At 34.7% G+C, this 13,811-nt stretch overlaps 1 protein-coding gene across 3 annotated transcripts; it reads left to right on the top strand.

The window, feature by feature from the left end:
* Window positions 1-1,847: 1,847 nt before the first annotated feature.
* Window positions 1,848-6,373, top strand: LOC113289188. 3 transcript variants are annotated; one of them, XR_003330900.1, is made up of 4 exons: window positions 1,848-2,101; window positions 2,202-2,320; window positions 2,556-2,626; window positions 6,048-6,371. XR_003330900.1 is itself a non-coding variant. In XM_026538384.1 (3 exons), the coding sequence occupies exons 1-3, from the start codon at window positions 1,953-1,955 to the stop codon at window positions 6,053-6,055; spliced, it is 276 nt and encodes a 91-aa protein (XP_026394169.1). In that variant the 5' UTR covers window positions 1,848-1,952; the 3' UTR covers window positions 6,056-6,373. The 3 variants fall into 3 exon arrangements, 2 of the variants coding, with proteins under 2 accessions (XP_026394169.1, XP_026394168.1); XM_026538384.1 differs by lacking the exon at window positions 2,556-2,626 and having other exon boundaries at window positions 6,048-6,373; XM_026538383.1 differs by lacking the exon at window positions 2,556-2,626 and having other exon boundaries at window positions 2,202-2,351; window positions 6,048-6,365.
* The last annotated feature ends 7,438 nt before the right edge of the window (window positions 6,374-13,811 follow it).

The raw sequence follows: 13,811 nt of genomic DNA, 5'->3' as shown, positions 1-13,811 counted from the left end.
TAATCATTCCTTCACCACCAACACCGGCAACATCAACCACCGCATGTACCTACGATCATTCATCTCTACCCTAATCATTGTTTGAGGTATATATGTTTCTCCAATTTCGATTGTTCCATTACTCTGTGTCTCGATTTCCATTGGAACAATACCAATTGGATTCCAATTTAATAAACCGTATACACTCCCTGTGCTTTGAAAAGACTGTTCATATGGATATTGATTGGTTTGATGAGCCAGAGCACTCTAGTGGTGCTATTGGTACCAGGCTTTCTGCAGATGCAGCAAGTGTTTGCAGTCTTGTTGGAGATTCACTTGCAATGCTTGTTGAGAGCATAGTAATCATTATTGCTGGTCTGGGCATTGCTTTCCAAGCGAACTGGAAGTTGTCCTTAATTATCCTTGTGTTGATACCTTTAATCGGACTGAACGGATGGGCTCAAATGAAGTTCCTGAAAGGATTTAGTTCAGACGCCAAGGTTTGTCTTTGATCTATTTATAACTTTCATGAGAAACAAAGGCCAAGGTAAAGTTTATTTGTGGTCTAACATCCATGATTTCATGGGTATATATTGCAGAAGAATCGTTATTGTTGTATAACAACCATTATGAGTGCAAGTAGTAGCTTCAACTGGAGTCCATGCGATGAACAATCCCATAAGGAGTACTCCGATCATTGCAGCAACGAGAGCAGGGGATTTTCCTTCTATCTTGTTATATTATGAATGTTTCTCTCCTTTGAGCAGTTTTGAGTGCGTAATAGGATGATGGTTGATATCTTGATTATTGAAGGAAGAGTTGAGAGGTCTTATTTATAGTATGATTTGTGGACTGGTTGGTGTTATTGAGAACCACAAGTTTGTTTATAACTATTCAAGGAAGATTTGTTTTCATTTAAAGTTTTATTTCATCATTGGAAAGTGGTTACCAACTTATGTATCATCATTTTTTTTCTCAAAAAAAGAAAGAATCACCATCATATTAAATTATGGATTTATCATAATTGTGGTGTTCGAGCTTTACTGTCACAGATGCTAAAAAGTGAGGAAGAGTTTGGTGTAACCTACATGTGGTGTTCGAGAAAATGTCTGCATAACAGGTTATGCATCCATTTTCATAACCGCATTGCATGTTATGCATCTACAAAAGTTAATGCATAACTTGTTATGCAGTCCAGAAAACAGTTGCACAACACGTTATGCATCAAATTTTTTGTTACTAGGAAACCAACAAAAACAAAGACTGCATAACTTGTCATGCACCTAAAATTATATATGCATAACATGTTATGCAGTCATGAAAATGGATGCATAACCTGTTATGCATCCAAAAATATGGCTGCATAATGCATTATGCATCTATTTTTTTATGTACGCAATAATACAATGGCTACATAACTTGTTATAGATGCATAATTTGTTATGCAGTGGAGAAAATGGTTGCATAATTCGTTATGCGTCTGCAGAATGTGTTATGCATCTTTTTTGGTGGCTGTATAATGGTTATGTATCAAGTTTTCGAAAATTTTGCCTAAAATGATTATTACCTCCGATTTTTTCGTGAAAAACAAAAATTTGATATTGTTGTTTGTGCTTGTTGCGTAGCTCTCTTCAAAAGCTTTCAAGATGCATAATCCATCATGCAGATATTTTTAATAATTTCATATAATTATGAGTGTCACAGAACTAAAAATTAATTGTGCACCTGACAATAAAATATTATTTTTTTTGGGCCAGCGCCTAATTTTCTCGACCTGGAAACAATGAGCCCAAGAAATGAATGAAGATGGGGATATGAGTGTCATTTACTAAAATGATTATCTCAAATAGATTTATGGTTACCCTAGATTCCCCTTAAACCCTGCGACTGATATCGGGATCCACCGTGTAGAGCAGAAAACAAAAGACATTTTCAGAGAATCAGAGAACTCGAAACCAATTTCTCACTCAAAGATGGCTTGGCGCGGATCTGCATCAAGATCTTTCTTCTCCGCTGCAAGAGCTATGCGTTCAACAGCAGCACCACTTCCTCGTATCCGTCCAACACCAGTAATGGCTCCTCCTCGTATCCAAGCACCTCGTTTCAATTTTGCCAACCCAAGGTATCCCTAAATTTTCTAGGGTTTTTTTTGAAACAAAAATAATCTGATTCTTCATTTAGTTGTTCTTGATTGTTATTGGCATTGATTTTATTTGATGTAGGACTTTGGGTGAAATAGGGTGTACTCGGTCACTACTAACGTTGCATAGCATTGTTGCCGCTCCTCGTCTCACATCTCACCTCGCAGTCAACGTGCGAGCGTGCTGTGAGCTCTCACAGGGTACCTTCTGCCGCACTTGTCCAGATCGCTAGTTAGTATTCTTTTTTATTGTGTCTTTAGGTTGAATTTTAGGGTTTTTTCCTTAATTTTTTGTTTTAAGATTCATTGTATTGTTTGATGCAATTGGATTGAGTTTTGATAGTGTGGTGATAGGTAAGGCAATATAATATTAGGCCTATAAATTTTGTGAAGTTGTATATTGATAAAGAAAGAAATTCGGGTTTTAATTTGTTAGGGAACGGCAAGGGTAGGTGACGCAGAGAGAGAGAGAGTGAAAAAGCCGCGAGATGATGATTACTAAAACTTGTAGGTTCTCTTAATTCTTTTAATTTTTACTAGTAAATGAGGCGTCAATATTAATTCATTATTCTTAGAAGCACCCAATAGATTGCTTTTATTGAAAGGTTAGAAGGATAAATGAAATGCGAGTAGTCTAGACTCTCTTTGTTTTGTGTCCTATCTATTCTGTTGGTTATGTTATAATCTGAATCATGATGTAGGGTTTCAGCTTATTCCTATATTACTTCTACTCTGTTGTTTTAATTTGAGGTTTTAAGGAATGTTTCAAGACACTTGCATCAAGCAAGTTTTTTTTTCTTCCCTAAATTTAAATGTTTCATACTGTTAGAAATTTAAATGTTCTTTACCTCGCAAGTTACTATGGTATTATCTGGAACGTCGGATTGATGTTTTTTGGATTCTTCATAGATGTTCAATTTGGTGCATGTAAGTTCACACAAGCTATAATCTACAATGAGTCAATGACCTTATCTATGTTAGTGATTACATTACTTCCTTTAGAACATTAGGTTTATACTTTAAATACAACTATCTGCAAGCTGAGATATGTACACAAAGCTGATTTTGATGATTGGTAGAAATGTAGATAAGATTCGTTTCCTCCTATTGCCCTGTAATTATTCAAACCAAAGTAAAGCATCTTTATATATAATTAAGAGTATACATGGATTTTAGGTTTTAGTGACGATTCATTAGAAAATTACTTTGTAAACATGTCTGGAGAGTTAAAAAAGAAGAAGGGAACATCAGAAGTATTTAGGGGTTGCACCAGCCATCAATAGGTAGATATGACCAATAACGAAGCACCCTTTTCGCAGCTTAGGTTGGTCGTTGGTAGTTGGAATCAGATGGATTTCCAATCTATTTATTTTGTAACGTTTTAGAGGTTGAGAATCTTGAGATGTTATTTCATGCAATCCTCAAACTTTCATAGCTTCCAATTCCATGAGTGGTGCTTGAACTGTGCATTCTTAATTTGATCCCCAAAAGAACTGTTGAGCGCATGTTTTATTTATGGTGCATCATCCACTTTTGTTACACGACTCACACCCTTAAATCACAATGCTAAAGAATGTTTCCGTTCTTGCATTTAAGCCATGCATGTAGTATTAGCTTCATACTGAATACGCGAAAACATGTTTGATTTGCCTCTTTTCATTACTGGACATAGTTTCAAGCTAGTTTGGCTATATCTTGATTAAGACCTATGTATCTAGTGTACCTTCTTCTTCCTTCTTGGTCCAGTTGATGTCTTTAGAAATGAATGAAGTTAAAGGCTGAGCAATCGACTATCTCGCCTCTCAGTCATTCGGAAGTTTCCCTTTAAACAGAGGTTGGAACCTCGGTCTTTGTAGTAAAAGTTGTTAAAAGCGGCTGAGTGGGGCCTGGCCCCTAGAGGGACTACTCGGGGGATTAGTGGAGGAGTAGGCGGATATATATAAACACATAAAATGTATATGTTCTTTGTAATTAGCTAAAAAATGTTATTTAATAAGGTCGTTCTCGTCTTTCCAAGACGTGTTTCTCCTTTTACTTTAACCAAACCCTAGATACATAAGCATTCTCTTCTCTTTTCATGCCTCCTCCACTCATCTCACTCCACTAGTGACCTCTCATTTCTTCTTCCCTCTATGTTTTCTGAATTGGTAGCCGTAGATGAAAGAAAAAGAGAAAAGAAAGTAGAGAAGAAGAACGGGGTGGCTGCGTCATTAAAAGAAAGCTATTTTCTTGTTAAAACCCTAGGGCTTGGACTAAGGCGGTGCCTGAGCCCAGGCCCAAACCGCTGCCTAGGCTGTAAAACGCCTCAAAAATTTTGGCAGCCGAAGGCGCCGCGTTTCACTACACGCCTCTGTGTCATTACGGTTTTAGATGGGCACCATTGGGGCTACAACTTCTGCATCAAGTTTGAAGACCGCATCACAGCTTAAAATTCATACTGCTAAAGTCATTTAAATTAGGTTCTAAAATGTTACGAGGCCCTCCTAGCTACATAAGATGTTTCGAGCCCTCTTAGGTGCATGGCCTGCAGTGATTGCATGTAAGGGTACATCCCCTCCATTTTTCTATCTTGAATATCATTGGAGCAGAATATAGACAGATATCACTTTGCAATCTAGTTTTTGACCATATTGACCAATCACGATGCCTTTTGGAGAATGAAGTATCTCTCTGAAGGTTGACATTTAACCCTTTGTTAGACGTCTTAGGTACATGGCCTGCAGTGATTGCATGTAAGGGTACATCCCCTCCATTTTTCTATCTTGAATATCATTGGAGCAGAATATAGACAGATATCACTTTGCAATCTAGTTTTTGACCATATTGACCAATCACGATGCCTTTTGGAGAATGAAGTATCTCTCTGAAGGTGGACATTTAACCCTTTGTTAGACGTCTTTTCGACCTCCTGTTCTACTGTTTTCTGCGTCACGATGGATGCTTCCAGAACAACTCAGGAGAAAATGAGAGCCTTACTTTAGTCAGTTGTTCGTATGGGAAGTTAGAAGTTTTTGAGTTCTCTTACCAGAATGAGGTCTCTCATTTCCTGACCAGCTTCACATGGTCTTGTACTTGGACCCTATCTTTTCATGGAGTTCTGTCACCTGCTAGCTTCCATTATTTTTTGACAGATCTTTTACTATACATATTAAATTGAAAAGAATAATGTTTTGCGAAATACTGTTTTTCCTAATAAAAGCTGCCAGCAATTATTGCTTCATTATATTTACTGCTTGCGTTTGAAAATGATTCTGATATTTACCAATACAAGTGGTTATGGTACTCATGGTGATCTTTCTGTTCTTATGTTTTGAACTGCATTGTAGTTGTATATAATGTGATGTAGGTTCGGGGTTTCAATAGTGAGTTGTGTTGACTACTGAAGCACATATAAAGTCCTTTATATCGCAGTAGCGTATTCCAAGGCAGAACTTGCCCTGCCCTGTTGGTAGTAGGGGTGCAGAGAATAAAATTGTCTGAAACCGCCTAACGAAGATGCTTGAAAGAAAGCTAATAGCATATGTAGGAGATCATTACAGGATATTTATAATTTACCTCAGGTCCTCACCTTTATAGGAGATTCTTTATTCATATCCATCTTCCTTAAATTTATATCTCAGTAGTATCTATGAGGCTACCATCTAAATATTCTACATCTTCATAGTTGTGAAGCAAGTTCTGGACCTCATATTGCTAGTTGCTTGTATTCAAAGCCACTGTTCACGTAGAGAAGCTCAAATGTCCCTCTATGGACTACAAAAAAGTGGTCCAACATCAACTTTAGTGTATAAAATTGTTACAGAAGATGTTTTAGTTTACCAGGGCTGTGTAATGTTATTTCTTGATCTGAATCAACCACTCGCCTTTCATGTAGCGTCACTTTGTGAAACTGATGTGTATATTCTGTATCCTGTGATTTGTTTATCAGGTACTTGACAGGATTGTGGTATCTTCTGCACCAGGAGTGCTCTGGTATCTTGAGATCTATGACAGTCAGGTTAATCTCGTGGAAGCTCTTTTCGCTTTCGAGTAAGATAAAAACAAATAAGAATCTTGTCTTTTTATGTCGACATAGATAAGAAACTCCATTACCTGCTAAATTTTTAAAGAGGCATTTAGTTCAATTCAATTTATCTGGTGTAACTATCTTTTGAATTTGAGTTGTGATTTTAGAAATCCATGTTATCGTGTTTAGTAAATCCTTGTGTTCTATCTCTTTCTTTTAATCCATTTTTCTGTTTCTTGATCCTTCTATATTATGTGGATCCTTGTTTTGGTTATATTTTCTTAATATTCAATCTCGAAGTTGAACTTCCAGATTCTTTGGTCGTGTCTGCTATCTTAGTCTTTCAGTAATTTCTGCCATTCGGATTCTTTGTTGACCTGATCGTTGGCATTCACCTAAAATACATCAATACGTTTGGAAGCTAGGTCTTTCAGTCAGGCAGATTAGCACAACTGCCCACTTCAGTGTGCTGTAATTTCATGTTCCTCTTGAGTTATTTCAACAGGTCTGAGGTGTTTGATCCTCTCCACTTGACCACTCAACCATAAAGAAACAAAAGAAAAAGGAAAAAAAAAAAAGAAAACGAAGAATCAGCAGGTGGCATTCTGTACTTGTGTTGGCTACCTAAATATTGATGGGAAGGAGGGTTTTGTATTTCTCCAGTCTCCCTCTGATGGGATGGAAGGGTGGACAAAATTTAGCATGTGAAAGGTTAGTGAGTGAGGGAACATATAGGATTTTTCCAGTTTACTATTTTGGGGTAGAATCTGTTTCCTCGAAGAATTAATGTACGTTGTGGAGATTAGACCCTACCTGAAAATGATCTCTTTACAGCCAACAAAGTTGGTTTGAAATTAGCAGCGATATCAACACCTGTGATATAATTGGTTGAAATGTTAAATAATTTTCACGGAGTTGAACACCATTTGCGAGTGTAATTATGGTCCGACAATATCTTGGTGGGGCCACCAGAAACTGATGGCTCAGGAGAAATTTATGTGAAATGCGAACTCACGAACCGTTTCATTCTCGAATCCAAACTCCCAAGTACTGTACCAGTAATCATTGTTATCAGCATCAGCTAGTCCAACAAACTGGAATTTGTTCTGTTCCGTTGCCAAGTTGCAATCATTCGTCACCCAAACAGAACCACATGCTTCCCCCTTTGCAGCCAAACCCCGAAATTGTTCAAGGCCTTGTTTAGTCTTGGATCCATTTTTAGGAAGTATAGTGTAAGACTTAGAAGATAATTATTGTTCTTGGTAAAAGTAAAAACTCGCTTATAGCCAAGATACAAATTGATGATTTATATTTTGTCCAAGTGGTTTGTTTTTACCGAAAATGGGAAAATGAGTCGTTTGTCCAAATATTTTTAAAACATGATTCTAATGGACACCAAAAATAGCAAGAATGAAATTGGATTCTGACTTAAACTTAAAAAAGAGCGAGGATGAAACTGGATGCATCCTGATGTGAATCAAAAATAAGTAAAAGTATTTGAAAATATGTAGGATGAAACTGTTTACATTCTCGTCCATTTAAACAGTATCAAAATTTACATGTCTTTTTCACCCAGAAATTATTGATGTTGGTCTTTTTAATCGTGTTATTTTTATATTCTTTGTCAAAATATAGTTATCTGTCTATTGATGTCATTCATGCTAGTTGATATGTCTTGTTCTTATCTCATGAGTCATATCTTTTAATATTTGTCTTAACTGTTTCACCAATTTTCTCCACAAACCATCAGTTTAGGTGGCAAACATGGTTCCAATAGGCAATACCTGTATGGCTCCTGTTATTATGGTGAACAATTGTGTAATAGTCGAAGTCGTAGGTTGACACTGGAACACAAAGTTGTGTCTCTACTGCTGGACTAGGATGAAGATATGGAACTACAGTATGTATATCTAGCGACTAGGGTAGTTCAATTAGAGACTAAAACGAGGTAATAAATCTCTGTTTATCGTACGTAGATCAAATAGTACATAGGTAATAATAATGCGACATTATTAGTATTCAAGTAGCCCACTTGGCCACTTCTTTTTTTGTTTTTCTGTTGGTGGCACTTACTGGGAGCTATATCAAGTCCCTCCGAAAATCCAAAAAAACGCGGTATAATTGAGATTGAGAATCATATCCAATCAAGAAAAAGAAAGAAACCATTCAGGAAAGCAAAGCTCATTAAGCGATCACTCAACTCACTCTTGTCGTTGTTGGAAATTTTCAAGTGTTTTTTTTATCATTGTTTCCAAATCTAGTAGTAATCTCTTCTTCTTATTTACTGTTTATATCAAGCTTAATTTATAATGGAAAATTTCTTGTTTGGTCCTAAGTCCATAAGGTTATTTATAGTAGGGTCCAATCAAAATTTTCTTTTATCTGAAGGTCCACAATTAATTAAAACATGGAAATGATCACAATACCCTGACTACCAAACGTGTGTGTCTACATGCTCATTATATCGAGTACACATCTGCTACACTGTTTATGAAATTCGAGTACATATCCGCTACACTGCTTACATAATTTGAGTACATATCTGCTACACTGCTTACAGGTTAAAAAAAAGGATCTCTCTAGTGCTCCACTCCCATTGGACCACTTCCTCCAAAAAGCGCCAACACTCTTAACATCAAACATATTGAACCTGTAAATGTGACCAAAATGTAACAATTAAAACACAACAACAATCCATATATGAATAACATAACAAAAATGAATAGTACAAGTAATATGACAACATCAAGATTAATACTACTTAACGATGGTTCAGTTTTATTTCGGTATTTCATATATGTACTGACAAAATCATAAGAATTAACTGATTAAAATCTATGTATAAAACAGATTCAAAGAGCAACTTTTTCAGTATTCAATATATGTACTGTTAATTCACTGTCTAAAAAAACTCCATGAAGAAAAATAACTAAATCGAGAGAGTCTTATTTCAGTATCGCATATATGTACTTATGGATGAAACAACAACAAGTGATAAAACTAAGAATAAAACATAATCAAAAAGCAGTTTGTATCAGTATGCCACATATGTACTGCTGATTCGTGAACTAAAAAATAACTGCATGGAATGAATCTATAAAAAAACAGAATCGAAAGAGTATTATTTCAGTATGGAAGATATGTACTTATGGATCAAACAACAACAAGTGATAAAACTAAGAATAAAACAGAATCAAAAGTAGTTTATATTAGTATGCGACATATGTACTGCTAGATAATACCCCTGAAACAATAAACAAGCATGATTTTCTTAGAAAATAAAGAACGAAAATAACAAGAATATCAAATTGAGAGTTCAAATAAGCTAAAAACATCATAATCTAATCAAAAAATCGAATAATTACGATTAAGATTCATACAAACAGTACGTCATATACGTACTGATGGTTAATACACAAGCAAAACATATAGATGCATAGTAAACACAGAAAATCAGTACGTCATATACATACTGATGGTTAATACACAAAACCAAACAGAAACAAAACCAAAAGCCAACAAAATGAAACTAAAATATCAGATTTCCAAATGAAACGAACGTAAAACATGATTTTATAACTAGATCAGGACTATTTTCATCAAAAACCACCAATACATCATATACGTACTGATGATTAATGCACAAAAGCAAACTAAAAACAAACCAAAGACCAACAAAATGAAACTAAAAAATCAGATCTACTAATGAAATGAACCTAAAACATGATTATGTATCTCGATCTGAAGTATTTTTATAAAAATTGAAGTAAAAAAATTAACGAATCAAGAATAAAGATCGTAAACACACAAAAAACCGAGTTCAATTCCTCTTTCCATAATCCAAAAATCTTAATTCTTAATTTCTCTCCAAGGAATCAAGAGATTTGGATCTCAGATTAAGATTGAATCAAGAAGAAACCTGAGTTAAAGATCAATAATAGGTAAATCAACTTACAAGTTACAATCAATCGAAGCTTGATTTCCCAAAATCACATGATCTCAATAAAACATTCGTTGCCAGAGCTCCTTCGAGACGAAAAATGATCAGAGAGAAACGAAAAGAAGGTTATGATATGATTTTTTCTTATATTCCTACATATTAAGGATATTATTGGTATTTCGATCAAAATTCACACGTGTGCTAGGACCTGTTGATAAAAACATGGGTCCATAATTTTCCTTTTTATGAGAAAAGGACCTCACGTTATTGGGCTTTAGTGGGTGGACCTGCCACTAACTAATATCATTATAATAGGATCTATAGGTAATTCCTACATTTATAATTCCTTGCCCAATGTTATGTAGAATCTTTTGATAAACTACCCTGTTATTTTTTACCCCCATGAAAATATTACCCTCTAACTCAAAAGTTCAAACTTTTACAAAGTACCTTCAAAGTTTAGTTTTCTATCTTAATTAGTTTACCACGGGTGAGGGTAAAGATAATCATGACCCCCTAATTTGTCTTAATTAGTTTACCCTCGGTCCTAATTTATATTTTCCCTCACCCCTAGTCTTATCTAATAATTATAAAATTACTACGCTACCTTCACTCTTAATTATCCTACCCAGTTTCATCTAAACATAGGAACTAAATTATATGTATTCTGATTTTTCTTCAACATCATGTTTTTTTTTCAAACAAATATCATCGATCATTTAATTCAATAAAAACATAACATCTAAAATAAATAACACGTTTTTTTTTATGTAGAATCGACGAGATTTATCATCAAAACCTTGCCAGAGGTTGTTAAATCGTGAATCATATCGTGAATCGTTTTTCATTTTTAAAAATCGAATCATATGTTGAATCGCGAATTCGAAGATTTATGGTAAATCTCTAAATACATATATACATATTGGAGTTGTAGATTAATAAGTTTAAATATATGTTATTAGTATTATACATATGAATAACGAAGAATATTTAACACAATTTAGTGTTAATATTAGTTGTTGGGTACTTAATTAGATGGACATAATTTTTGAGTTCAAATTTTCTGTTCTTGCGCGAGTCAAAATGTCTTAAAAAAATATTTGCGATATAAATCACATGAAAACAACAAATTTATTTTTAATTTGCGAATCTTGTCTGACTTATGAGTCGCTGCAAATTGCACGAGTCAAGATGTGAATCTTAAGATTCACTGTCGAATCATTTTGGAAAATTTTGAAGCGAATCGTAACATTCAAATCGTAAATCGTAAGATTTTAAAAACTATGCCATTTATTGAAGATTTTCTTCATATATGAAGAACGCGATCTACAGTCGGCATAGTTTTGATAATAAACCTCGTCAATTCTAGTATGTTCATCAAAATTAAAGAACACAATCAACATGCGTCATGGTCTTTATCTATCGACCATATCGATTGTAATTTTTGTAAATAAAGAAATAAATAAATAACCATAATGTTATGTTTAAATTTTTGTAACAATCATCACGGTTCAAAGATTTCAACTGTGACGATTATAGATTAAAAAGAAACCCCATAATTTCTGTTTAAAATTTGGTAAAAGTCGTTATGGTCAAAAAGTTGAGACAATATTGACTGTTCGACGAAAAAAAGGGTCTATCTTGAATAAGCATGATCGATAGTTCAACTACTGTGCTGACTGTTGACAATCAACAAGATAACTTTATCAACCGTGCCGACTCGGGTTGAAGGCATAAAAATTTATAATTTTACCATGTTTTGACGAATTTAATTAACTACACAAAATTTTAATTTATAAATTAATCTCAGTAATCTACTAACATTTTATTAACTAAACTAATTAAAAGCATTTTTTTCATAAATTTTTTTTGTCAATAAAGAGTTATGTGATTTAGTTCATAATTGAAAACGCATGGATACCAAGTACACCACCAACTTTTTCGTTTTTGATAAGAGCATGAACTTGTATAGTACTTTTAACAATCAAAAGATACGGAAAAGTAAAGCATACATGAAAATGCGAGGGTCTAACAGCCACACCCAACAATTGGTTTGGCAATCTGAGAGGACTTACTCCAATACACTTTCTAGAGAATCAACTAGACAGTCAGACTCAATATAGAATAAAGTATATCAAAGAGTTTAATATCTTTAACTCTTAATTCAATCCGCAATCAATAAATAGAAATCTGCGAGCCTGATTGAATATAAGAGTAGTTACTTGAACGGTACCAAAGATCAATGTTCAAGTGTCAATCAATGTAAATCAACAACCAAAGGTTGGATATTCTAATTGATGATCTTAACGCACAACTTGTGATTTTTCAATTATATAACAAAATATAATGCGGAAAAGAAATAACACAAGACACCAGAATTTTGTTAACGAGGAAACTGCAAATGCAGAAAAACCCTGGGACCTAGTCCAGTTTGAACACCATACTGTATTAAGCCGCTACAGAAACTAGCATACTATCAATTAACTTCGGATTGGACTGTAGTTGAATCCTAATCAATCTCACAGAGATTCAAGGTACAGTTGCGCTCCTTACGTCTCTGATCCCAGCAGGATACTACGCACTTGATTCTCTTAGCTGATCTCACCCACAACCAAGAGTTTCTACGACCCAAAGTCGAAGACTTGATAAAAAAATATGTTTCACACAGAAAAGTCTATAGGATTAAATAAATCTGTCTCCCACAGAAATACCCAAGAGTTTTTGTTCCGTCTTTTGATAAATCAAGGTGAACAAGGACCAATTGATAAACCAGACTTATGTTCCCGAATAACAGCTCAGTATTATCAATCACCTCACAATAATCTAAATCGTATGATGGCGAAACTAGATATTATGGAATCACAAAAGATGAGACGAAGTTTGTTTGTGATTGCTTTTCTATCTTGCCCATCGAAGAAATAAATCTCAAGCCAATTTTACAATTGTACTCGTACGATATAAACAACAAGATCAGATCACACAACTATAAGAGAAGTAGTATCGGTGTGGCTTCACAATCCCAATGAAGTCTTCAAGTCGTTAACCTACGGGGTCTCGAGAAGAAACCTAAGGTTAAAGGAGAATCGACTCTAGCAATAAAATTAGTATCACACAGGAGGTGTGGGGATTAGGTTTCCCAGTTGTTAGAGTTCTCCTTTATATGGTTTTCAAATCAAGGTTTGCAATCCAAGTTACTTTGGTAACAAAGCATTCAATAATCATCGTTAGATGAAAAACCTGATTCAACCAAGCTAATATCTTTCAATCGTTAGATCGAACTTAGTTTGTTACACACAAATGAAATGTACCCTCACTTAGGTTTATGTAACCGTACCTAAATGTGTACACTCATGTTGGGTCAACAATGGTCCACCGAAGTTAGCCATCTGGTTACTCTCATATTAACCTCATTCATCTTATCCATAACTAGTTCAAGTGACTCAAATGAAACTAGTTAAAGAGTTATTCAATTGTATAAAAGACACAATAGAAACCAAATCGGTTTGATTCACTCGAACCAATCATGAACATTATATCCACGATTTGCAAAGATTGCATTCCTTAAGATTTAAATGTTTAAGTTCATGAATAGACCGATTTGATAAAATAACCAGCTTAAGTATGCGTACGGTTATGCGTACTTAAGCAACCAGATTTGAGTTTGTAAAGTTTCCAAACTCAGCAGAAATTTTCGGTCGGAAACTTCCACCAGTATGCGTACGGGTACGCGTACTTAAGGTGACTAG

The sequence above is a fragment of the Papaver somniferum genome, chromosome 6, assembly GCF_003573695.1.
Source record: "Papaver somniferum cultivar HN1 chromosome 6, ASM357369v1, whole genome shotgun sequence".
Lineage (NCBI taxonomy): Eukaryota > Viridiplantae > Streptophyta > Magnoliopsida > Ranunculales > Papaveraceae > Papaver > Papaver somniferum.
Note: the sequence above shows the minus strand (reverse complement) of the source record. Positions and strands in the feature narration are given on the sequence as shown.

Coding starts and splice junctions, on each gene's coding strand:
- LOC113289188 (XM_026538383.1), top strand. CDS start 1,953: ATGGCTTGGCGCGGATCTGCATCAAGATCTTTCTTCTCCGCTGCAAGA. Junction 2,102..2,201: donor TTCAATTTTGCCAACCCAAG/GTATCCCTAAAT, acceptor TATTTGATGTAG/GACTTTGGGTGAAATAGGGT.